Source organism: Arachis ipaensis, chromosome B3, assembly GCF_059453495.1.
Source record: "Arachis ipaensis isolate K30076 ecotype BB chromosome B3, ASM5945349v1, whole genome shotgun sequence".
Taxonomy (NCBI): Eukaryota; Viridiplantae; Streptophyta; class Magnoliopsida; order Fabales; family Fabaceae; genus Arachis; species Arachis ipaensis.
The window spans coordinates 138,753,652-138,779,591 of record NC_142438.1 but is presented as its reverse complement, the minus strand read 5'-3'; the positions used below and the strand labels follow the sequence as shown (position 1 = coordinate 138,779,591).

At 33.3% G+C, this 25,940-nt stretch overlaps 1 protein-coding gene across 4 annotated transcripts; it reads left to right on the top strand.

Moving 5' to 3' along the window:
• Nucleotides 1-180: 180 nt before the first annotated feature.
• Nucleotides 181-22,517, top strand: LOC107633984 (phospholipid-transporting ATPase 3). 4 transcript variants are annotated; one of them, XM_088508568.1, is made up of 27 exons: nt 181-814; nt 2,906-2,971; nt 3,735-3,796; nt 5,496-5,577; nt 6,324-6,434; nt 7,004-7,081; nt 7,170-7,266; nt 9,312-9,418; nt 9,872-9,937; nt 12,449-12,570; nt 13,276-13,366; nt 13,456-13,533; nt 13,615-13,731; nt 14,314-14,460; nt 14,548-14,652; nt 15,628-15,770; nt 16,442-16,543; nt 16,638-16,701; nt 16,794-17,006; nt 17,882-18,047; nt 18,143-18,222; nt 18,301-18,540; nt 20,211-20,432; nt 20,523-20,690; nt 21,193-21,555; nt 21,663-21,766; nt 21,997-22,517. In XM_088508568.1, the coding sequence occupies exons 1-27, from the start codon at nt 632-634 to the stop codon at nt 22,301-22,303; spliced, it is 3,684 nt and encodes a 1,227-aa protein (XP_088364694.1). In that variant the 5' UTR covers nt 181-631; the 3' UTR covers nt 22,304-22,517. The 4 variants fall into 4 exon arrangements, with proteins under 4 accessions (XP_088364694.1, XP_088364697.1, XP_088364695.1 ...); XM_088508571.1 differs by having other exon boundaries at nt 382-814; nt 3,740-3,796; XM_088508569.1 differs by lacking the exon at nt 2,906-2,971 and having other exon boundaries at nt 388-814.
• The last annotated feature ends 3,423 nt before the right edge of the window (nt 22,518-25,940 follow it).

The following is a 25,940-nucleotide window of genomic DNA, read 5'->3' as shown; positions in this document are numbered from 1 at the left end:
TACTCGAATAAAGATGTTAAAAATATCTTTTCATAATCTTAAACTAACAATGGTTTCAAACTAATGGAACAGTACGTTCCGGGAAGTACCCTGTCATACCAGAACCGCTTCCTATGCTTTTTCCCTGTGACCAGATTGTATAGAGATAGAAATTATAAAAATCGCAACACTTCCGCATTCAACACTAACAAAAAACTGGAAAACAAGTATATTGAAGAAGAATCAATGAAGCTCATAGACAATGAAAGATTCTGAGTAGTATATTAAAGAAAAACAACATTTAAAATTTGAATGTTATTTATAGCAAACACAGTCATCATAAAAAGCAAGGGTTATTAAATAAAAAAAAACCATATATAATTGCACACTAGTGAGTGCGGAGAAGATGGAGGGAAAGGAAAGCTGCAGAGAGAATTTAGCAGTGGAGATGCAAATATAAGGTCCAAAATAGAAAGAGAGAAGGGGCAAAATGGGGAAAAAAGAGGTGAAAGCGGTTACCAGAGAAAAAAAGAGAGCGGTTTCTGCTTTCAGATTTTCCCAAAATTTACGGAACGAAAGAGAAAGAATACGAATACGAAGAAGGAGGAAGAAAAAGCGATAATCGAATCGTGATAACGCATGATATCGGAAGATGATGAAGGGATTGGGTGGGATTGATTCTCAACCAGGTTCTTCTTTCGCGCGAACGAGTTCCAAGATGCATCAGCGACCCCCCTCTCAGACCATTCGACTCGGCCGGGTCCAGCCACAGGCACCTTCCTACCGTACCATCTTCTGCAATGATCGTGAATCCAATTTCCCCGTTCGCTTCAAGGTTCATTTTATTATTATTATTATTATTATTATTATTATTATTATTATTATTATTATTATTATTTGATGAATGCGCGGCTAATGTTTTTGGTTCAATTCGTGATTGCGTTTCGATTCGTGATTAATGCGGTGGCACTCGTTTAGTGTTTGTTTAAGTAGGATTGGGGTCAGTGGAGCTATGATGTTAATGGTTAGCTTGATGTTGATATTAGGTTAATGATGCACTTCATGTTAATTTAGAACGAAGGTGGTGGTTAATTTGGCTTTGGCAAGTAGATTTCTACGTAACGGGTAATTGCATTGTTTTCTAACTACAAATTGGTTGAAGAACTTCTACTATGCACATATTGGCATTACTTGAGAAATGCCTTCTGTCACATTATAGCTGGTAGTGACATTTTTCCATGCACGGACACTACGGACTTTTTAGGGGAAGCATTGTAAGTTGAAGCTAGTCAGAAGTAGAGGCTAGTTGAATTTTGCCGTTTCTTTTTCTTTTCTTTTTTTAAAGAATAAAACCCCATATAGGTCCGGAATTTTTTTATTGTGACTTACGTCCCTGATCTTTGTTTTTTCGCCGTCAGTCTCTCAACTTTCAAATTGAGACATATTGGTCTTTCTTTTAGTAAGGGCTAAAATGTTCAATTTTGCAAATTTAGGGAACCTTTTCTTTTCAAATTTGTATGAAGAGTAAATTACTCTCCGATTGCTTGTGTTTTTGGTTCCTACTTGATTTTGAAAACCTACACAAAGCTTTCCTGTAATCCTATTTTTGGCAATAAAAAACTTACGACAAACTCCAAAATGCCATTAAGTGACCTAACAAAATCTGATTTGCATGGTTGTGGCTATTTTGTTGGCAAGTGCAATTTCTATTCCTCGAATGGCACTGTTTATGATGAGGCATCCACTTATTTTGCCTGCCCTTGCTCCCTCATTGGGCCACTCACACCACCATCAGGTCATGGTCTCATCCGTTTCATAAGTTCCCTTGCATTAAAAGGTGTTAAGTACTAAGGAAAATGCAGAACCACTTTCTTTATTGCAATATCAAGCATTCCATACTATTGGATGTGGAACTTTGTGCACCCTATGATAGCTAAGTCTCTAAAAAAATGCCACACTCAAATTAAGCTATTAGCATAACCCCGAAAAACAACATAATCAAGGAATCTGCGGAAGAAAACTGGCATACCACATCAAAATTAGATCTCCAACTCTAAAGGAATATCAATTTTGCGATTAAAAATTTATGTGGGGGTTGCATATATACTAGTACTAGCTTCCGCTTGTCATCTTAGCTTGAAATTCTTAGGGCATTTCAAATTCACTAGAGCATCCTCATTGATGACCCAAAAGAAACCCAAAAAGCAAAATGTTCACAACTTTATTGATGATGGCAAGTGTGCAGTTCAGTTCTTCGTTATAGTACTTGGTGTCCTTGAACTTCAATTCCATCCCTATCTCTATTCTAGCCTCAATGAACTTGAGGTTAGTGGTATTTCCCTCTTTATTGTATCTAGGTTATTCAAGGAACTTCAATTTGGAGTAGCTAAATAGTTGGTGGAAGTGGAAACCATCATGTGAAATTGTGAACCACTGTTGTAAAGAACTTTCAATGGGATGCAAAAGAAGAAAGGGGAGAAGCTAAGTGAATCAAACAAAGCTTTTGTGGGAGTGAGGATGGGTTCCCCACAAATGCATGAAGAAGAGGAGTAAATCATAGATTGAGTTCATGGATGGTGGCAAAGTAGAGGGGACCGCCATGGATGGCAAGGGAGGCGATGGCCACTGATTAGGGCATAAGGATGGAGAAAGTGTAGTTTTTTGAGAGAGATTGGAAATGGATTATTAGGGTGTAGCATGATGCACCTTGCTTAAGAACTTGCATTGAAGAAATGAAATCGTACAGATTCTGTTTGTGTTTTCCTTCTACCTCTCCATGTATGCATACACCTTGATATCAATTTACTAACCTACGGTTTTTTAAACTTCAAGAAATTTCGGACATGCTCTTCATAGTTGATATTATTTTGTATTTTTGACATACTTAGATTTGCTCATTTTGATTAGTTAATATCGATTATCTCAGGGAAATTCAATATCTACTACAAAATACAACGTTTTAACCTTTTTACCAAAAGGATTATTTGAACAGGTTAGTTACTCTATCCTTTTAATTCTTGATAGGAAACTGAGATGCTTTTGATTTCCATGTTTCAAAAAAATATGGGTTCTGGTTGTCATTGCATGAATTGTTGTTGTAACTTTTTGAAATTATAGTCTTGTGAGTAGTTTCTGGAAACTGTTCTTGTAAATAGGATATTTTGGACTGCATGATTTGTTATGTGCGAGCTATTTTACATTTTCTTTTGAATTTTTAAGAATTAGTTTCTAATATTTTGCTTCTAAATATTTAAATTGAAGAGGTTTGGTTGGTTGTGTTTTTTGGTTCTTGGGTTAATTTAATCTAGGAGCATCGTTTCTTTTTATTTATGTTTTCTTTAACTTTTTTTTTTTCAATTTTTATAAATTTTTTTTATTTTATTGTGTGATTACTTCAGGTATTAAGTATTGCATATTGCTGACTATATATGTTCGACCATCTTGGTGTCATTCTTTTTCCTCTTTAATTAGCACTCTTCGTCTCTTCCCATAAATCTACTGGCACAAAATCATTGGGGTGAAGTAGAAGTGGATTTTTAGTTTATTTGAGCACAAAGAAAATGACTCATACTTTCTTTACAATACATAATGTTAAAGCAACATGTGCTCAAGTTAATTTGTTATAGCTTTTCTTGTCAGTAGTTGTTGATTGCTGATTGAAGGTAAATCCTGTTTGTTCATGATGAGTTTTATCCTTTGCCACATTATTTATGTATTTTGCCACTTAGAAGACATAAATTTTGTTTGTGATGCAGTTCAGACGGGTGGCTAATCTCTACTTTCTTTCAATCTCAATTTTGTCAACCACACCAATTAGGTATTAAAATGCTAGTCAACTTCAAAGTTAGATTATTATTTTTGTGCTTGCAAGTTTAATTGTGATTTGTGAATATCATCGGTAATGGATGATTACAACATCATCTTTTTCTGCAACAATATTTTCTTCAGTTGATTACTTTCTACTAGTTACCGGTGGTGGTAGCTTTAAGGAAATCTCCATTGGCGATAATTTGTGTATGGATAAGATGTATTACAACTGCATTTTACTGTTGTCTTCCTCATTCTATTTTTGATATGTAAGAAATTTGGTTATGCATGAACATGTATATCATACTACATGAACTAGGAAATAGGGCAAAATGGCAGTCCGATGCACAAGCATCCCATGTTAACGCAAGATAATGTTGGCAGGCCATGAAATGGCTAGGTTACAACATATTAAACTAGTATATTTTTTTTCTTCTTTTCCCCTTTTTTTTTTCTATTTTAAATAAAGATTCTGTTATATGGAGATTCATTATATTTGGTTTGAGTGTGATTCTCCAATTTTCATTGATAGATTTTCACTTTAAGGCAAGTAAGTTTGGGGTTGATAAGAGGTATTTGATCCCCATCTGGTGTAAAAGACATTATTGATTTCTCTCTCAGATAAGTTGGAGATACAAATCTGTTTGTGTGTGTTTTGATTCAAAACGGCTTTTTAAAGAGAATTTTATATCCTTTCGCTTAGTGTTCTTATACGAAGTATGGTAGCATCTATCTAATTATTGTGATATTTCAATCCTCATTGGCATGAAAAGTTGAAAATAAATAAATAAACGTTAATGAATTTATGGAATTTATGCTGGAAGATTTGAAGTGTCCAGTGTGAGTATAGGACGGTGAAAGGTTTTGTTAATTTATGGTGGAAATTAGTGGGTTTGAAAGTTCATTGGGTTAACTGAACAGAGTAATTTAAGAAGCAAGGGATAGGTTCGAGGATCAAGTTGGTTTGTTATAAAGTAGTTAAGCACGAGTTATCTAGTTTTTTTTGCCTTTGTATTTTGGTTTTGATTGTTCAAAATTTCACATCATGCTGTGTATTTGTATTGTACTTTTTCCCCTGAATTTTGTTACTTGACCCTTGTTATTATGTTTGTCTCATATCTATTTGTTAATTTATCGTACACCTGATGGAATCAGCCAAGAAAATTGAAGGAAAAGGATGCTGTTTTGATGAAAATGAAATCTGAAATTCAATGAAAACACTTCGAGACTAATAGTGATATCTTACTTACAGTTCTATAGCTTTTTTAAGAAGAAGAAGCCTCAAATGGAATTAAGTAACTAAATTTGCTTAACTGTTTTATTGACTTAACAGCACAAGCTTTAATTAATTAATTGAGTCCTGCTCATACTCTAACATAATTATAACTGATTCATTTGTAAGGTAATTACCATTCTTGTTACAATTAAGTGCTATTCAAACTGCTGCGGTATATGTTTTCTTTCTTTCGTTCATCTTTTACTTGGTTTCTTTTATTTTATTTTTTATTCGTTTATTTTATTTTTTACTTTGGGAGGGGAGGGGGGGTTGGTTCATCATGCTTTTTTACCCTGCTTTAATTGTTGTGAAGATTATTATCTTTAATATGTATTTTCTTATGCCGAATGCTTTTCATATTTACCCATTGGCTAATCTTATACTTTGGTTATTCATCTGCATAGCCCTAATCTCATATTTTCTGATTTTGTAGTCCTGTCTCTCCAATTACCAATGTACTTCCTCTATCCTTGGTTCTTCTCGCATCTCTTATTAAGGAAGCTTGGGAGGACTGGGTATGAATACTATTTACTCTCCTTGTACAATGCTTTCTTTTTATTATTTAGCTGAAATGTTTGGGTTATGGAATTTAGATTTTATCATTCCGATACTTGGGACATTCCAAGATTTTTCTGGAAAACATTATAATAGATAGCACAGACACAAGATTTTAGTGGCATGTACATGTGTTCAATCAGACATTTGTGCAACACACATAATAATTACATCTTCATTTTGCTAAATATATATTCTCTTCTTTTTTGAAACACTACAAATATGACTTGGACATAATGTAGATAAGTTCTGGAAATGTCAACAAAACTGATATTTTATAAAATTTTCAAATGAACTTAGTAATGGTAAGTATTAACTACTGGCACAGGATATAAGAAAATAAATGTTTCATAATGTTTTAGAGGAGCCTAGAAAGTATTGAATATTGGAAGTTTGGGATTTATGAATATTTGAAAATGTATACATTTTGAAAATATATTTATGTATGTACTGTATCTGTGTCCTACCATTTTAAATAGTTGGTCTGTCTTTGTTAGTGTCTCCATCGTATAGTGTTAATGTCAGTGCTTCTATGATACAGAATAGGCATTTATCATATAATGTTTTTATTGGTTTGTAAAACATTATGCTTCATTTGTTTCAAAAACCGTCAATACTGTCTCGTGGATTATATTATGGAAAAAGATTTCTATGTGTATTCCCCTTATTAATATATTGTTTTCCCCCCGTTAAATGTTTATAACAGAAGCGCTTTCAAAATGACATGGCCATAAACAATAAAATGGTAGATGTTTTGCAAGATCAACGGTGGGTTTCTGTACCCTGGAAAGCGTTGCAGGTTGGAGACATTGTCAAGGTGAGTGAGCTATAAGTTTCTGTGCTACTGCTAGAACATTTTGACACATCTGCATTTTGCAATCGTACTTGTAAGGAACTATACATATTATGTAATTTTTGGTATAGATTTAGTTTCCATGTATAAGCTTTGTGATTGTGGAACACACTTTTACTCATGTATATCCTGAAGATCTCATTACCAAATTTGGAAACACTCCTAGTTGTCTTTACTGGTCCATTTCCAGCTTTAAATTGTAGAATATTATGTAGCAGTGGTGTATATAATTTTATAACCTCTTGACATATTCTGGTTTTCTGAATAGTGTTCACCTGTACCCTTGTTTTTTTTCCTCTTAAAAAAAATGTTGTAGGACAGATTTATGTTTATAAAGTTTCTTCACTTCTGTTAGTTTGTGGGTTATTGATGAAAAATAACATAAAATCTCTTTTTCCAAATATATGTGGTTGAGATAGGTTTGAAAGTTGTCTCTTTTTTTCAAATAAAAAAATAAAGCTAATGCTAACATGCCAATTTCATTTACTGACAGTAATTACTATAAGCTAACTTTTTCCTTTTCTTTTTTGCAGGTTAAGCAGGATGAATTCTTTCCAGCAGATCTGCTTTTCATGGCTAGTACAAATGCAGATGGTGTTTGCTACATTGAGGTTTAACTATCTTTAATTTTCAATCTGGTTTTTTCTTGACGTTGTTTAGTAGTGAGTGCAGTTTAGTGACCTTGGATATGGGTGACAGACTGCTAATTTGGATGGGGAAACCAACTTGAAGATAAGGAAAGCATTGGAAAAGACTTGGGATTACCTGACTCCACCGAAAGCATCTGAGTTTAAAGGTTTATATTTGATGTTGGTTAACCTATAAATCTGCACTACTTGTTTATGTTTCTGGTTACCTGATGACAAGCTTTCCAAAACTTTCTAAAATCACAATGTGTTCTTTTATACATTTACAGTAATAGAAACTTTTTTCTGGTATTATTTCTATAAACATTTTGTGCCGTTATCATTGTTTTGGCTCATTCATCTGAGTAATGAGTGTAGCATTAATCAGTTCATTGTGTATCTTACAGTGGATTATATGCATCTTGATCCCTTTGAGATGTGAATTCTGCTCCCAATTTGATATGTATAAGTTCAGAAATGTACATCATCCTATCGATTGACATCCTCCATTTTGTGAGAGTTTAGTTGGTGAAATATTGTTTTACTCCAGTTATCTGGTTTATCTACCTTCCCTTAAAGTTGCTTGTCATCTCTTCTCGATATTTGTATGTTCAAATATTCATGCTCACCAGCTACTTGGCATCAGTACTAGTTAACGCTAAGTAAAAGATTATAAATTACTGTGATGATTGGGTTATGTGGTAGCAAATACAGCTAGAAATTCTGAAATAACCTGTGCATTGATATTGAAAGGATATTCCAAGGTGAAACTCAGGCTCTGTACGTATTCAAGTATGGAAAACAAGTAAAAAGTGCAGAAATAGAGAGTCTAGACTCTTGAGAACAGTCTTGGGTATTAAACGACCCATTCACCCTCCTAATCTTCACTCACGAATGGTTAACCAAATTCCCTCCTCAGTTTACAGATTCAGCATAATCTTTATTTTCTCTCTCCTAGTCATCCTAACAAAATTAAATTTGTCTCCACTGGCCCGTGCATTTTTTGGTCCTGGTCCATTGTACCCCCCTTATCTTTCTAGCATAGACTATATACTTGGGCTTGGTAGGGTTCCTATCATACTGAATAGTGATCCTCCAATTAGATGGGAGTATTCAATATGAAGATCAGAACTATATTTATTTATTGAATAAATGATCATTTGCATCCATAAAAGATGAAGATACTGACATATGTACCCACACTAGATCGAAACTAAACTTGTACCCACGCAAGATGTCCTCCGTGTGACAAAAGTACCCTACGTGGCACTCCAACCCTTCAAAGGCAGGGTACTTTTGTCACACGGAGGGCATCTTGCATGGGTACAAGTTTAGTTTCGATTTAATGTGGGTACATATGTCACACGGAGGGCATCTTGCATGGGCACAAATGGTCATTTATTCTTTATTTATTTTTGGATAAAAGAATTATTACATTAAGATGAGGAGGATTGGGGATAAGAGTTCCCTTATACAAAAGCAAAGCAAAAAAGGAAATATTTATCTATAAAGCATAGATTTCCAATATCTCAACTCGTTTGAAAGGGGAAGTCTCATATCCCTTGAAACATGCTTGTCAGGAAATCTGTCATTGAAATTGTGTGGATTATGCTGCAACCAAATAGTGCAAATAGTGCAAATAGCGGCATATATTGCACAGTGCCCAAAGGTTTTGCCTCTTTCCTGCTACCAAACCCTAGAAACCTAGTCAATAATTGTTGATCTAGGGTTGAAGGGCACACCCAACATTCATCAAAGATGCTAAACAAATTGTCTCATTAAGAAATAGCTATCGGGCAATCAAAACATATGTGAATTTGATTTTGAATTTTCCTCACACACAACACGCACATCAAGGGACTTGTAAAGGTGTGTTCATAATGAACAATTAATCAATTTATGTTTGATTATGTCTGAAAAGTGGTTTTTTGTTTATTTTTATGGCTTATTTGCCTGTCTATTATTTGTTCCTTAAATTGTAGTATGTTGGAAATTTATAAATTGTAATTCTCTTGCTCGTTACTTTTGTATGGCTCTATCAAGCTGATTGCCTTTCATTTTAATTTGTTTAGGCATATTATTGTGAAACCAGTGCAAGTATCATCATCATATAATCATATTGATGGGGACGTGTCAATTCTAATGATAAATGCAAAATTTGTTCTTGATTTTATGCATTTAAATTTATGAGTAGCTGTTTTATAATGCATGGCAGGTGAAATTCAATGTGAACAACCAAACAATTCGCTGTATACCTTTACTGGAAATCTTATATTGGACAATCAAACATTGCCTCTCAGTCCAAATCAAGTTTTGCTGCGAGTATGTTGTACTTTTTCTACTAGTTCTGTTTAAAGTATATTTTGTTGTGAGCTCCATTTTATTCATAAACTAGCTATAATTGTTGCATTGATGATTGAAATGCACCTTCATTGTTGGATTTCATTTAAAAAACTTGAAAGTAGCATGGAGAAAATAGAGATGTAAATAATTTTTTCAATGGTTAAACTGTATAGAAACCATTACAATATGCAGGCATCTTGCCATTCTTACCTAATAATTGCCTGATACTAATTTTCCTTAAGCATAAATAATTACATCTAATTGGATATTCATATCAATCATAATTAAGGAAAATCAGGACATAAATCTGTATACTATCTCAACAAATATATTATATATTTATTTTTACAATCAATAGATAGCAATATTTTGTTTATGGGAAGTTTATGAAACTGAACTGGCATTGGTTTATTGAATCTTCTGCATATTCAGGGATGCAGTCTCAGGAATACGGAGTATATTGTTACGGTGGTTATTTTTACAGGACATGAAACAAAGGTTTGTTGTTAATGATTTATATTTATTTTTATAACTCTGCAATATTTATTCCATGTTCTGTTACCTGGTAGATAGTTATACACATGTTTGGTAGTGACGCATTAATTGTCGAAATGCATTACTAATGACATGCTTGCTGCATAAGATAGTCTACATGTAATGTGATTGATTTGTAAATATAGCACAGATGCTATGCTATTATTTGTCTTATTTGATATGGATTGTTGTAATGTTTGCGTTATACCCATCTATTTCTTTTCAATTTTATCATCATTTGAATAGCGTTATGTTCTGCAAGTTTTTGAATTTCTTTCTCTTGTTTAGTATAGAGAGCATTGTGCATTATTATTTTGTTGACATGTTCATTACATCTCTCATCACAAAGAATGTGAAGTAGTGTTTACAAGCTAAAGCGAGAAACAAGAAACATAACTGAAGCTAAACACTCTGAGTCTCTGACTAGGGGCATTTCTCCAGCATGTCCTTTTATGTAATTCATTTTCAAAAAGTATTTTCTTTCATTTTTATCCAAATAAAACTAAAAGTATTTTTAATAATTGAAAGTGCTTTTTAAAGTCTTTCCAAATGTGAAATAGATTTATCTACTAAAAAAATAAAATCTAAAATGTAGATATTTTTTCAAAAGCCAATCCAGACTAACCCTTAATATTGGTACATCCTTCATGACCTATACTATCACTATTTTGCTGCTGAGGTCTTAATTGAAATTTGAAACTCTATTCTTGAGTATGCTTTGAGAATTTCACGCTATCAAATCATCCATAATTTTTTTCTTTAATATTTTATTGATGGTTTTTCTCTCCATTATTCTCTTGGGTGAATCACCACTGCTGTTGTGGCATCTCTCAAACAACCTTTTCTCCATTAGATACAGCTTGGACACACATGAACTCAGGGTGGATACATAGGAAATAGATTATTATTATTATTATTATTATTATTATTATTATTATTCGCCTTCTTTCTTTCAAAAAGTTTCTAATCTTTCTCTCGATGAGCCACGGTTGGAAACAAGAAACTTTCTCACTGAAGAAAATGAGGTGAATCCTTAAATGATCACTTTGATTGGGTTTTTTGTTTCAGTGTCACCCCCCCCCCCCCTTCTCCTTCTTATACATGTATTTGTACATGACTAATTTTCTTATGACGAACTCATTAAGGACTTTTTTTGTGATACAACAACAACAACAAAGCATTATTCCACTGGGTGGGGTCGACTATATGGATCAAACAACACCATTAAGTCCTATCATGTATCATGTCTACAATAAAACTATTTACATGGAGATCTCCTTTGACCACCTTATATATGGTCTTTTTGGATCTTCCTTTACAATTCCTCCCCTTTTACTTTCCATCTCATCCACTCTCCTAATTGGATGCTCTGTCGATCTTCTTCTCACATGCCCAAACCAACTGAGATGAGATTCTACTATCTTTTCTACCATAGGTGCTACTCCAACTTCCTCTCTTATATCTTCATAACTTCGTTCCTTATTTTGTCCATACGTGTGTGGCTGGTCATCCATCTCAGCATTCTCATCTCTGCCACACTTAATTTATGTTCATGCTCATCCTTTGTCACTCAATATTTTGTTTCATTTAACATAGCCAGTCTAATGGAAAAAGAAAGAGCCAAGCCCCATATTTTGTTAGAGGGAAACAGAAATAGGGGATATACAAGATACATGATATGCTCCACTTTTGTGTGTGTGTACATGTCCCTGTCAACACTATTTTTGTGTGTGTGTGTGTGTGTGTGCCGTGTACATGTCCCTGTCAACACTATTTTTTTTTTATTATTTTGGTGTGTCATTGTGTCCGTATGGTGTCAGGTGTCTATTGCTCATTGTTGTTGATATACTCTCCTTGGTTGATATTTACCACCCGAAGTTTCAATATCAATGGGATTTGGAATCTCCAACATTTTTTCATATTGTTCCAGGTTTCCTGAGTCTTTTCTTGCTGTCAATTATTGCGTTTTGTGAAATTTCCACTAACAATCACTCAAATGTCTCTTCTTCCTAATGATGCAAAATATTCGATCAACCTCTTTAAGCGGAGGCAATTCAGCTGCCTTACCAGTGTTTTATAGAGTTCAATGCATATTTCTCATGTTGCTAATGGTTCATTTGTAACAAGCTTAATGTTTAGTAAATTAGTCTTTCTTTTTATCTTTAAATATCAATTTTCTGAGCGCAATATTGTTTAATAAAAGCATTAAACCTAAGCAATTCATACTACCTGTTTTCTTTTGTTTTTCTATAAATTAAACTGAGGGTGTTTGTTTTCTGTTTCCAGTTTAAAACATTGTGTAGGAAATTGTGGAAAAAGCCAAGACTCTTTCCCTCGAGTTTCTGTACAAAATTTTAAAAAACATAAACTGAAAATATCTCCTTTTTGTTTCCCATCCTCTTTCATAATAAAATGGTTACCTTCTGTGATTGTTTATTGGATTCTGTCTTACAGACAATTTGAATAACATTGCAGGTGATGATGAATTCAATGAACGTTCCTTCCAAAAGAAGTACATTGGAGAGGAAACTTGACAAGCTCATACTCACTCTATTTGTAACTCTCTTTGTGATGTGCTTTGTTGGAGCCACGGGCAGGTGCGTGAGTTAAATAATGATTTTTCCTGGACCTCTTCCAATTCATTACTAATTTTTCCTGGAATGTGAGCACACTATCAAGAAGGCACTAGAGTTGGTTTGTTTCAACTCTATATTAGATTTACTATTATTATTAATATATTAGCATGACGAGACGTTATAACTAATAATATTTTGTAAAAGTGTGGAAGTTCCAGAGAGTAGCTCTTTTAATATTTATGATCCACTTACAACTGTGAATAACTTTTTATAGATTACAAATTTTGTAATTCCAACTGTTTAATTGAGACATTTGACCCTATAGACCAATTATGTGAAATTTCCCAAAATTTGGAAGCCATTTGATATATCACCATACTACTCAATTTTGAACTATAATATAGTTTCAAAACACAAGTAAATACCGACCATTAGATTGCATATTTACTGATGTTTGAAGTTTATAAAATTTGGTTATTTGATTATCTAATCAAATAATGTCATTCAATGGTTGGATTGACGAAATTCATAGTAGATAAAAAAGTTATTTGATGGTGTAAGTCAACAACCCGATGGAAGTGGATCCCTGCTCTTTATGTTTAATTGAATTATGACTGAAATTTTGAAAAATTAACAGAAGTATGGCCAGATTGGGGATCTCTTATTTAATAATTAGTAGTATGAATTAATTCTGTTTTGAATGTTAGATTTTTGTTGACATTACAGTGCACTCTTCGTAGACAAGAAATATTATTACTTGCATCTTGATTCAATTGAGGAGGGCTCATCACAGTTTAACCCTAACAACAGATTTTTGGTACTTTATAATTGCAAAGTCAATAACAATATCATCTCCTTGTTTTGTTTATTTTAACTGAATATTTGTTGACTCTCTCATTTTTTCAGGTTCTTATTCTGACTATGTTTACCCTTATCACACTATACTCTTCAATCATTCCCATTTCTCTTTATGTCTCTATAGAGGTTTGTTTCTCAGTCATATATGTGCCCATAAAATGTGTTTCCCAATAAGCCAAAATGTTAATAATTTTATTTTTTTATCAGATGATAAAATTTATCCAGTCTGCTCAGTTTATTAACAAGGACTTGCATATGTATCATAGTGAAACCAATACGCCTGCATTAGCTAGGACGTCAAATCTGAATGAAGAACTTGGGCAGGTAAGTTGCTACCAAATTTTTCCCCCTTGACAGAAAAACAGTTGTTATTGATGAAAGCGCAAAGAGAGAATAAGATGTGCTCAAATGGACAAAAAACAAATGAGAAATAGTAAAAGAAATAAAGAAATCAATGCAAGGGCTCCAGAATTAAACAAATAACCATTTAAGAACACCATAATAAAGGTGTTTTTTTAGTGGGAACAGTCACATCTTTTCCAAAGTAGACAAAAGGTTCCCTACCGACAGGCTTCGGTCAGTTTTCTTTACAGACTTACAACCATAATGAAGAAAGATAAGATGGTAATCATCAATGTTATCATATACAAAGAGATGGATTGGTAGCTTTGTTGCATGGCTTATACATATAGGACCTAGCTATTAAATCTTTTTCCTTTTTACTTTTTAAACCTTCGTTATTATCTAACTTTTTCCTCTGTTTGTCTCCCACTTTATGTATTGTTGAAAATTTTTAGACTTGAATTAACATAAAGTGCATATTTACGGTAGATGTCTGATTGCAAGATCTATTTGTTTTCCTCACCAAATTTCTGAGATACACAATTTTCTTGATGATTTGACTAGGTGGAATACATTTTCTCTGACAAAACTGGGACTCTTACAAGAAACTTAATGGAGTTCTTCAAGTGTTCAATTGGTGGGGAGGTGTATGGACATGGTGTGACAGAAATTGAAAGGGGAATAGCAGAGCGCAATGGCATGAAAATTGAGGTAAGATGTTTCTGCATGGTAAGAAAATAACAGGTCTATGTCCAGGGATTGCAGTTATAAATTATAATGTGTTATGTTTCATTACAGGAAAAAAGATCACCCAATGCAGTGCAAGAGAAAGGTTTTAATTTTGATGATACTAGGATTATGAGAGGAGCATGGAGGAATGAGTCTAATCCTGATATCTGCAAGGTAAATAGTTCTGCTTGACTTTGAAGTAGTGGCAAAAATTTGGAATTTCCTGTTTCATAACTCATGTTTGATTTTTTGCTAGGTAGAAATGTTCTTACATAAATCCATCTACTTGCATGTCTCATGTTATTCGGAAATTATTGTTTGTGTTTTTCCTAGAAGAAGCTATACAAAGTTTTTCAACTGTGTCCATGTGTCATGAGAACATACAACTGAACTTGATCAGCTGGGTAACTTAGAAATCTGTTACTCCTTATTTATATGGGGGTTAGTCTTTCTTGTTGGTCTCATCATCTATAATTTCTGCTTTATAGTTTCATAAGCACTGTGTTTCGTCTGTAACCTTTGCACACTGAAATTTCACTTTGCATGCTTTCCACATTGGAGGAGCTGGCATTTACCTTTTTTTTGTCTTTGGAAAAGAAATTTTATTAGAAGAGAATTTGTGATTCTGAGTTCTTCTCATCTTCTGAACAATTTGAATTATTTGGCTCAATGTTACTGATGCAATAGTTTTGAATACTCTTACTATGGACACATGCCTCAGAAAGAAGCATATTGCTTTCTTGACAAATTTTGTCATGGATTGAGAAAGTAGTGTATCCACTTGGATTTGATGATGAAAACTCACTTCCTAGTCTATTGTGAGATCTTAATCTGCTGCAATTTTATGGATGTTAATAAATTTTGGGTTTATACTATGTAGTTGGTAATAAGAATAAGAATAAGAATGTCAAACTCCTTATTTTTGCATACTAACCAGGTGTAATGTCTATATTGCCTAATTTTCAACTAGCTGGCATAATCTAGATCCTTCATCTTAAATACTAATATTTGCTCAAAGAGAAGATGATTTTGTTCAACGATGTGCTGTTTGATACTGTATCTTCCTTTTTTCTGGTAAAATGCTTTAATTATGAGAAAAAAACTGCTTACTTACTATGTGCTCGTGTGATGATTTGTTTCGCTACATAGGGGTTCTTCAGATGTCTTGCTATATGTCATACAGTACTTCCTGAGGGTGAAGAGTCCCCTGAAAAGATTAAGTATCAAGCTGCGTCTCCTGATGAGTCTGCTTTGGTTATTGCTGCAAAGAACTTTGGTTTCTTTTTTTACAGGTACAGAATTATTAATATTTTCTGCATAACTGTCTGTTTAGTTCAACAAATCATATCAAACTTCCATGGTTACTCTGTACAACTACATAATAGTTTAGTCTTTTGATAGGGAAGGAATATTAACATCATGACCAAGTCATAAAGATCTGGGCCAGTTCCAATTTAGCTAGCAACTCACTGGCTTTTTGCACATTATAGTGTGATGTGCATCCCTTGAATAATTAATTTCCAGATGTAGCTCTCAGTGGTTAAGTTACTTCACTTTCATCTATGCCAGTTCCAATTAAGCCACACTGCAAGAATTTTCCATGTTAAGTGTTTTTATAACGAAGCTTGCATATTTGCAAATTATCCTTAGTCTGGGACTTCTTATTGAGCTGGGATTTTTATGCACTTTCTGTCAAACTTGCCTCATCTGCATCTTTGTTACAGAGGCCATCTTGTATTCTTCCTGTTCTATTGGCCTCCATGTTCTCATAATGAAATTTCCTTATTCTGAAAGAATGGGGTAAGGCCTGTGTCTGAATTTACCTTTCATTTGAGACTTGCAGTGATTTGAGGTGTATGGAATATACCTTTAATAATTGCTTCTGCTATTGGTTTATTAATAGTGCTGCCGCTTTAGGTTATTTCTATTTGAGTTGATCCTGATCAGTATTTTACCTTGGCAGACGCACACCAACAGCTATATATGTTCGTGAATCTCATGTGGAGAAGATTGGCCATACTCAAGATGTATCCTATGAAATTTTAAATGTACTCGAGTTTAATAGGTAACCATCCCTTCCCTCATGCTGCTATAGTTTAGATTTTAAGATTTGAAACTTTTCTTTTTAACAATACTTGTAATCGTTGTTCCATTAATAGTACAAGGAAGCGTCAGTCTGTTGTATGTCGTTATCCAGATGGGAGGCTTGTATTGTACTGCAAGGTAATACCTTCTTGAGGATTCTCCATTATGAAAAATTGCTTACCTTCGGCTAATCAGATAACAAACATCTTTTAAGGACTTGCTTATAACAGGGTGCTGATACTGTAATCTTTGAGAGACTGGCTGATGGTAATAATGAAATCAGGAACTTGACAAGAGAGCATCTGGAACAATTTGGATCTGCTGGACTACGCACATTATGCCTGGCCTACAAAGAATTGCATCCTGATGCTTATGAAAGCTGGAATGAGAAGTTTATCCAGGCCAAGTCTTCTCTACGTGATCGTGAGAAGAAGTTAGATGAGGTAATTTTTATCCTGCTATGGTAGCTTTTCGCGAATATTAAGCATCAAATGGTTTACATTTTTGTAATAGCTTACCTCAATGGGTAGTCATAGTGCACTAAACTATTGTTTTTATTATTCCTCTGTAAAGTTCTGTCAATGTAGAGACTGCTTTGCTTTTGCATTTTGTCTTGTTAAAATCCGATTGGTTCCTAAAAGGATCAGAAAGGGGTATATTATTTTGATTCATATGCTTGTCTTTGTTACCAAACCTAGCTGAAGTGTAAAAATTAGAAAGTCACGACGGTGCTATTCAGCATATTGAAAAAGCATGAAAATTCAGTAGCCTGCTAGCATTACTCATAAGCTTGGGTTCAACCCATGAGGCGTTTGCCATCAATTACAAATGCTAGTTTCGATTCTGATTGAAGGTGGCTCTGCTTCCTAAAGGACTTATTGGGCTCTTTTTTAACTTAATTATTAAAGTGAGTTTCCGCTTGAAACCCTGAAAGAACTGCAAAGCATAAAGCTACAAAATTTGGAAAATCAAGAATTACTTCCTTAAAATATGGAAAGCTAAACCTGTCATCTAACCATATCATCTTATTGTTCATTAAATTACATGCTGCAACCAAAATGTGGAAACCTGATAATTGTTAGTATAGAGATTAATGCTTGTGCTACTTTTTCGTAATTCTATATTTACCTTTGTAGCTGCATATTTTTATTCCAATTGTTTGACTTTTCACTTCTTATTTTAAAAACTAGAAGTATTCTTGTCACTTTTCAAGTCAGGCTATGTTCTAAATCTCAAGCTATTAAAAATTTGAAATTACATTATAAATTTTCTAGAATGAATTATTCTGTTCTTACTGATATTTCTAGAAATAATACAGGTTGCGGAACTTATTGAGAATGGTCTCACTTTAATTGGTTGCACCGCCATCGAAGACAAGCTTCAGGAGGGAGTACCAGCTTGCATACGGACTCTTCAAAAGGCTGGTATCAAAATTTGGGTTCTTACAGGGGACAAGATTGAAACAGCAATAAACATAGCCTACGGTGAGTCTCTTGTTGGGTCAGTTGATTTCTTGTGTCCTGAACCTTGTGCGCCCAAAAACTTTGTTCACTCTCGTTTTATTAATCCTCTGCTGCAGCATGCAATTTAATAAACAATGAGATGAAGAAATTTATTATCAGCTCAGAAACTGATGCGATAAGAGAAGTTGAAGAAAAGGTAAGCTGCTCTTTTTGGCTTCCACATGCTCAGTTATTGTTTCTAATTGTAGCAACTGTGTTGTTATTCGACTTTTAGGGTGACCAAGTGGAAATTGCACGATTTATTAAAGATGAAGTGAAAAAAGAGCTAAAGAAATGCACTGAGGAAGCACAGAGCTATTTTAACTCTGGATCTGCACCAAAATTAGCACTTGTAATTGATGGAAAGTGTCTAATGTATGCGTTGGATCCAAGTTTAAGAGTGATGCTGCTGGATTTAGGTTTGAACTGTCATGCTGTCGTTTGCTGCCGAGTTTCTCCTTTACAGAAAGCACAGGTAAAACTGATGCTCTGTTCAATAACTTCTTACTGCTATTGTTTATATGTAGAGAACTTATGCTAGTATAAGGAAAGATGCTTTGACTCTAGTTTGGGCAATAGTTTGTAGCAGAAGTTGGTGCTGCTTGTATTGGGAAATTTTACCAAATACCGTCTTGTGTTCAGGACGGATGTACGAGATAAATTTTCTTCTAATGAAGTCTTAAAACATAAAATAAAATAAATTAGTTGTTCAACTCCAACATATCCTAACTAAATAACTTGTGACATAAAATGCAAATGTATCCTTCCTCTACCAAACCTTATCCAACCTTCTTATGTTTAGTAAGGAATGGAGAAGAACGAGATAATTCTGGTATTCTATATATAAATGGGTAAATTAAGGGAGGTTAGTGTATATGTTGGTCAACTAGAGGGGTGATAAGTGAAATTTACTAAAAAATATGAGATAACTTATAAATAATAATAAGAATAATAATATTATCAGTTTTAAATTCTTATCATTATCAATATTCTAGCCGATTAAGTTTCAAAAGGGTTATATTATATACAACTATTTTTATATCAACAAAATTATAAAAGCAAATGCATTTTAAAAGTTTTTTAATGAATAAAAGGAAATTAATTTATTATTTTCTCTCCCCTGTTCTTTAATAAGAGGAAAATAAGACAAAAAATTATACACATATTTTAAAGAATAACACTGTTTAAATAGAAAGTTGATTTATACAAACATCTAGTCCTTTTATAAGAAAAACAATGTATTTCTCATTATTTTCCTCTCTCTTTTTTAAAGGAAAGAATTCTATAGAATCATTGTTTAAAGCTTAGCATTATTAAATAGTTTTATTTTTAACTGTAAGATCTTGTTTATGTTTGTATATTAGTCTTTGGAGGAATATTTTATGTTTAGCTTTATATTTATTTTAAAATATTTCTAATTATAAAAAATAAATGTTTTTTTTCATCCTTTGCAAGAAAATAGGTTTATAGATAATCCAAAAATTAATTTCATATAATAAACTAACTCTGTTATTCATCATATATTTCAAATTTCAGCATCTAAAAAGTATCATTTTATTTATTCTGCCTCCAAACTCTGGTCCACTGTTTCAGGCTTCCAAGCCTCCAATTTAGACAAATTATATAAAATCATTTTGCGTAAAAACCATTTCATAAAAATGAAGTGTAAATCAATTATAATTTTTTAAAACAACTATACATTTTAAATTCTTTTTTTATAATGATTTTCATGTAAACCACATTTATAATTTTTAATATATTTTTAAAATATTAAGAATTCTGTGCATTTTAGTAAAACCAGTGGAAGAGTGAAATTAAATTGATGGAAACGATGGAGGGGTTGGGTTGAAGAGAAAAGTTAAAATGGCTTTTTCTTTTTGTTGTTGTAGTGAGTTTTATGCTTTGAAGCTGTTAAATACATAGAGGAATGTGTTGTTTGTTTATAGTTGGCTCAAATATTGTATTGGACTCGAGAATATAACATTTCATTAAATAAAACTATTTTAAAGTCTTTGCAGTAATGGAAAGATTTCTTAGATAGTGAAACAGACAAAGACCAGTTGATTGACACATGTAAACTTTCCAAGTTATCGACCTTGAATAGTATAGCTAGACTAGATGTTCATTCACTAAATCTACTTACAGGTAACAAGTATGGTCAAGAAAGGTGCACATAAAATAACACTTAGTATTGGTGATGGAGCCAATGATGTTAGCATGATTCAAGCTGCTCATGTTGGTGTTGGTATAAGTGGGTTGGAAGGAATGCAAGCTGTGATGGCTAGTGACTTTGCCATTGCACAGTTCCGTTACTTGGAAGATTTGCTGCTTGTTCATGGCCGCTGGTCATATCTACGTGTATGCAAGGTCTCATGTTTTTCTAAACTCCACAATACATGACCATGCATAGTTTTTCTTTTCTTTTTTTAAAAGCTGGTTCAAAATTGGTTTTTGCAGGTGGTATTATACTTCTTCTACAAGAATCTCACATTCGCTCTCACTCAGTTTTGGTTTACTTTTCAAACTGGGTTTTCTGGTCAGAGATTCTATGATGATTGGTTTCAGTCATTATATAATGTCATCTTCACAGCAGTACCTGTGGTCATTGTTGGGCTATTTGACAAGGTAGCATATTTTCTACGACAACTTGGAAATTGGACCTCTATTTTCTTTTGTGAGTGTGTATTTTATCTCTGGAGACTGGAGGCATGCGTCACTTGCTTTTATATTGCCCCATTCACTAGTTATAAAGTTCTGACTAAGATGTGAAATCATTCATGGTCCTATTGTCTTAGAAGAGAGATCTCATGATATGGTATGAGAATTTTTATGACCAAATAGACTTAAGTTTGCTTCAATTTTTGTCTGCTCCCATTCTTCTGAATTAGAATTAGATTTAGTGCCTATTCCATGTTTGAAACCCAAAAGAGACTTTTTTTGTGGTGTAGAGAGAAGAGAGAGAGGAAAAAAGAAAAGGGGGAAGAGGGGGGGGGGGGGGGAGGGGGGGGAGGGGGGGATTAAGCTATACGCAACTGTTTAGGCTTTTTACAAGAAAGTTTTGTGAAACTTGCAATATATTTTTTCTTCATGGATGATATGTTTTGAAAGGTTATATGCGTCTTTGCAGGATGTCAGTGCGTCTTTATCCAAGAAGTATCCTGAGCTATACAAGGAGGGAATAAAGAATGCCTTCTTCAAGTGGAGAGTTGTGGCTGTCTATGCCTTTTTTTCTATATACCAGTCTCTAATATTCTTCTATTTTGTGGGCACAACAAACCTGACTGCTAAGAACTCAGATGGAAAGATATTTGGACTCTGGGATGTCAGTACAATGGCGTTCACATGTGTTGTAATAACTGTCAACTTGCGACTGCTTTTGATCTGTAATTCAATCACAAGATGGCACTATATTAGTGTCGGTGGAAGTATATTAGCCTGGTTTATTTTTGTTTTTATATACTCGTTGATTTGTCATCTTTTTGGTCGACAGGTGAATTGCCACTTCCTGTGTCTACATTGTTGAAAAAAATTTGGAACCTTCCTTATAAACCCATAAAAACCTGTCTAACCGAGTTCTGTTTCTACTATCTGCTGCAGAATGTTTATTTTGTCATCTTTGTCTTGATGAGTACATTCTATTTCTACTTCATACTACTACTTGTTCCCGTTGCTGCACTCTTCTGTGACTTTGTTTACCAAGGGTAAGTTTCAGATTGAATAACTCCATACGTTGCCTTTGCCTGTATGTTTTATTGATGGGGATGTCAATATCCTCATGGGGCTTCAAAGGTAAGATGCAGCACATTAGCTCAAAGCAGAAAGATATACAACTTTCGAATAAAACCTTGTTATGCAGATGTGTCTGTTTATATTATTATCACCCTTACTGAAGGGTCTTGTGCTATGTTCATTTTAGTTCATGTGGTTACAGGGTTCAAAGATGGTTCTTCCCCTATGATTTTCAAATTGTTCAAGAAATGCACAAGAATGAGCTTAATGACACCGGTAGGGCAAAATTGCTGGAGGTAGAGAACCAGCTTACGGAAGATCAAGCAAGGAGCTACGCTGTATCTCGGCTCCCACCTGCAATATCAAAGCACACTGGGTTTGCATTCGATTCACCAGGGTACGAGTCATTCTTTGCTTCACAGATTGGTGTATATGCCCCTCCAAAGGCATGGGATGTTGCAAGACGAGCTAGCATGAAATCACGGCTAAAGATTGTGCTGCAAAAGTGATTTAGAGTAAGATTACTGTACATTACATTGGTTTTGATCTTCCTTTTGTGAGCAGCCCTAGGAATTCTGTAAAATCAAAATGTGCCATATTAATTATCTGCTTAACTTATATTTAGGATATATTCTGTTTTGGGCCATTTAGAGTAGATTTTCAGGAACCTCGCAGATGTATATTCCACGATAAACAGCAATTCATATATAGCCATTTTTGAAAGAGTTCAGTGCTTCTCATTTGTATTAGATTGATTGATTGGTTTACTTTTTTTAAGTTCATGCAGAAAGACGATTTCTGACATTGCGTTCAGCATATTTGAACATTCTATAACATGATTTTATTTGTGTTAGTGTCAGAACTTTTGCCTGAACATCAACAAATTCAGGTAGAGAGTATCAATTAATGATACAATATCTAGTTTTAGGTGACTAGCATTATGACTTCTCTCATATTGTAACGTTTGTTTTGCATATTTAGATTTGGCTGATGCTATATAGGTAGCTACTAGCAGAAGGAAATTTCTGTTTCCTGTTTGAGACTTTCTTTTCTTCAGTTCTCTTAGACTGTCATTTTCTACATCAATAAAAGTATATTTATAGTTTAATTTTTTAATTAAAGATAAAAAATTTATTTATTCTATTACAACTCAAAATACATAAGTATCATTTCTTAATTCCCTACAATTTACAGAAACTTTTTCAATTGAGGCCAAGTTTATATTCATTCTTTCTATTCTTACGTTTCAAAACATTCACTTTGAATATCAGCATACTATTCGATGAGCACTCTTGAAACTAGCTAATAAGATCTTATCTCACAGTACATTGTATCTTATTCAATTTTATAAATTATGTGACAACAAATATGGCATCACCTCCATCTATCTTTTGATTTTAAAACAACTTTTTCTAAAGTCTTGAGGGTGGAAGATCTCAATCAGTATCTCTTGATCTTAGTCACTTTGTTTTGTGTGGGTTTTGAGACTGTCTTAGGCTTAAGCTTTAATTTCGAATTAAAATTGATAGGCCTTGGTACTATTTCTTTAGCTTGCGGAGTATTGGTCACTGTGGATTTAGGATCATTAGTTGCTTTGCTCACACTCAACGGAAGTAGCTTTACCGTAGTAGTTTTGGGACAAGGGTTTTGGACAGTGGTGACATTTAACTTTGCTTATTCTCTAAGATCCCTTACTTGGTCATCAAGGTATACTATAACCTACTGTCCTTTTTAGTATCTCCGGTGATGAAATTCCATATTCAATGTACACATCAATAATACCATTTTTTCTCCTAAAAAAACACAACTCTCTCAACTCATTATCAGAGTTTAAACGTCTCAACCCCACTTCCTTCATTTTGTCATAATCTAACTCATTAGTAGTTTCTCAGATAGAACACATCTAATCTGTTCATATCAACCTCACCCAAACAATTCTTATTGCCAGAAGAATAAGCCAACCTCTCATCTTTATCCTTTTCAAATTTTTTTCTATGATGAAACATTATATCTAAAACTGCATCCATCTGCATCATAACAAAACAAGAAAAAACTTAAACCACATGCAACTAAAGAAAAAAACAAACACACACGACACCATCAAAAACAGTCCCTGTTCTATTCAACAAAAACAGAGCATCCAAACTTCGTTCAAATATATAAACAATAAAAACTCTAACAACAGATCATTCCGAAAAAATTATGAATGCAAACGAAAAGAGTAAACTAAAACAACCCCTCAAGGGAAGAATGATAAATGAGCCAAAAAAAATATTTAAAAAAAAAAAACTGATATTGAAGATAGCTTAAATAACTTCCCACCCTATACTTCAATAGCTCTCCATGGGACTTCCTCCAACTTTCGCTCAAAGAACGAAACAAATCAACGACGAAGCAGCATTGCCCTAATCTATTGCCATTGTCTCTAGCTATAGAGGAGACGAAGCGTTGATGTTGGTGAGAAAAGAGGAAGAAGACATTGTAAGTGATTACCCTTCTCACCAAGCAACCTTTTCATTCCTTTGCATAGTAAAACGGCGATGTTTTACTTTCAAAACGGACCTAGGATCAAAACAGTGTCATTCCATTCATTCCATGTGGCACTGGCCGGGCCACATCAACTTTTCGGCTGCTGATTCATGCTTGAAATTGTACTAGGGACCTGTATTTAGTCCGGAGTTCAATCTAGAGGTCCAAATTAGTGCAATTGGAATCTCAAGGGTCAAATTGGTGCTCCGCGCAAATCTTGGAGACCACTTTGAAAATTTAGTCGAGGCTAATGCTTTTGCATGAATGGTTGTCATTTTTATCAAACTAACACATGGTGAAGGGACAAACAAACTCGTCCGAGGATTTGTAGAAATTACAAACTCCATGTCCATGTCTTGCGAAACTGCCAACTTGTCATAAACTCCCTATCTGCTTGTTCATGCACGAGTAATATACTAATATGTGTATTTTTTTTTTTTTTTAACTAAAGATAGCTAAAGATAGGGAGACTTAAATCCACTACCTGTTAAGTGAATATGAGAAGACTATGTCATTTAAGTTGTAACTCATTGGCATACTAATATGTGTATTTGCCCGTGAAATACCTTAATAATGCATAAACGTGTAGATATTTGAAATTTTGGAGAAAAATATAAATAATGATTTTTATTTAAATAAAAAGAGACAGAATAAAGTGGCTTTTTACTATCGAAAAAAAAAAAAAAAGAAAAACACTTGTAAGAAGAGTAATATGGAAAGTTAAATATATTTTTTTAAAAATTGGTGACAATATTTTAAATTTTTAAAACATCTATTGTATATTTAACGAAAAAAAATTAAGTGAAGTCATTTTTTTTAATTGCTCACGGTATTTCTTAACCTGAGAGATTTTGAATTTCATTTAAGGATTTGCTGTTAAACAATAGATTATTGGCTTGCTGAGTACATAAAGTGAGATTCAAACTTTCAATATTTATTTAAGATGAAGAGTAAGTTAACCACTTGACTAATTTAAATAAAATAATTTTAATAAATATCTTAAGGCACTCATTAACAAAAAGCCCATTAAATTTATAGATGTTTGTACCATTTTAAAATCTTTAATTCTGGAAAAAAAATGTCTTTAATTGAATTATGTTTTTCCTTTCATAGTAGATACATACTGTTAATGACATATTGACTTGAAAATCACAAAGAATGTAATTGGGTTGAAATAATCTGCTGTTTAGGGAAGGATTTCATTTATGACACGTGTTACAGATTCGTGGTGAAAAATAAAATAAAATCATATTAATGCATGTCTTAAAAAAATAACTCAAAATCAAAAGTGTTTAATGACTTAAACACACAATATATTTAATATTCTTTTTTAGATTTGACTAACATATATTCTGAAAATATATTTTAAAAATATTAAAAAATAAAATATTTGATCAATTATTATAAAAAAGATAAGTGCTTAAATGTATCAAATACATTAAAATTTTAAATTTATATTATATTTTTAAAATATGTCACTAGAGCACATTTTATCTAAATTATTTTTAGAATGGTAAACAATAAATATTTTTATTTCTTGGTATACACTTGAATGACACACATTAATTGCTTTTTTTTTTTGGAGAATTTATAATGATATCTTTTTTTATTTGTATT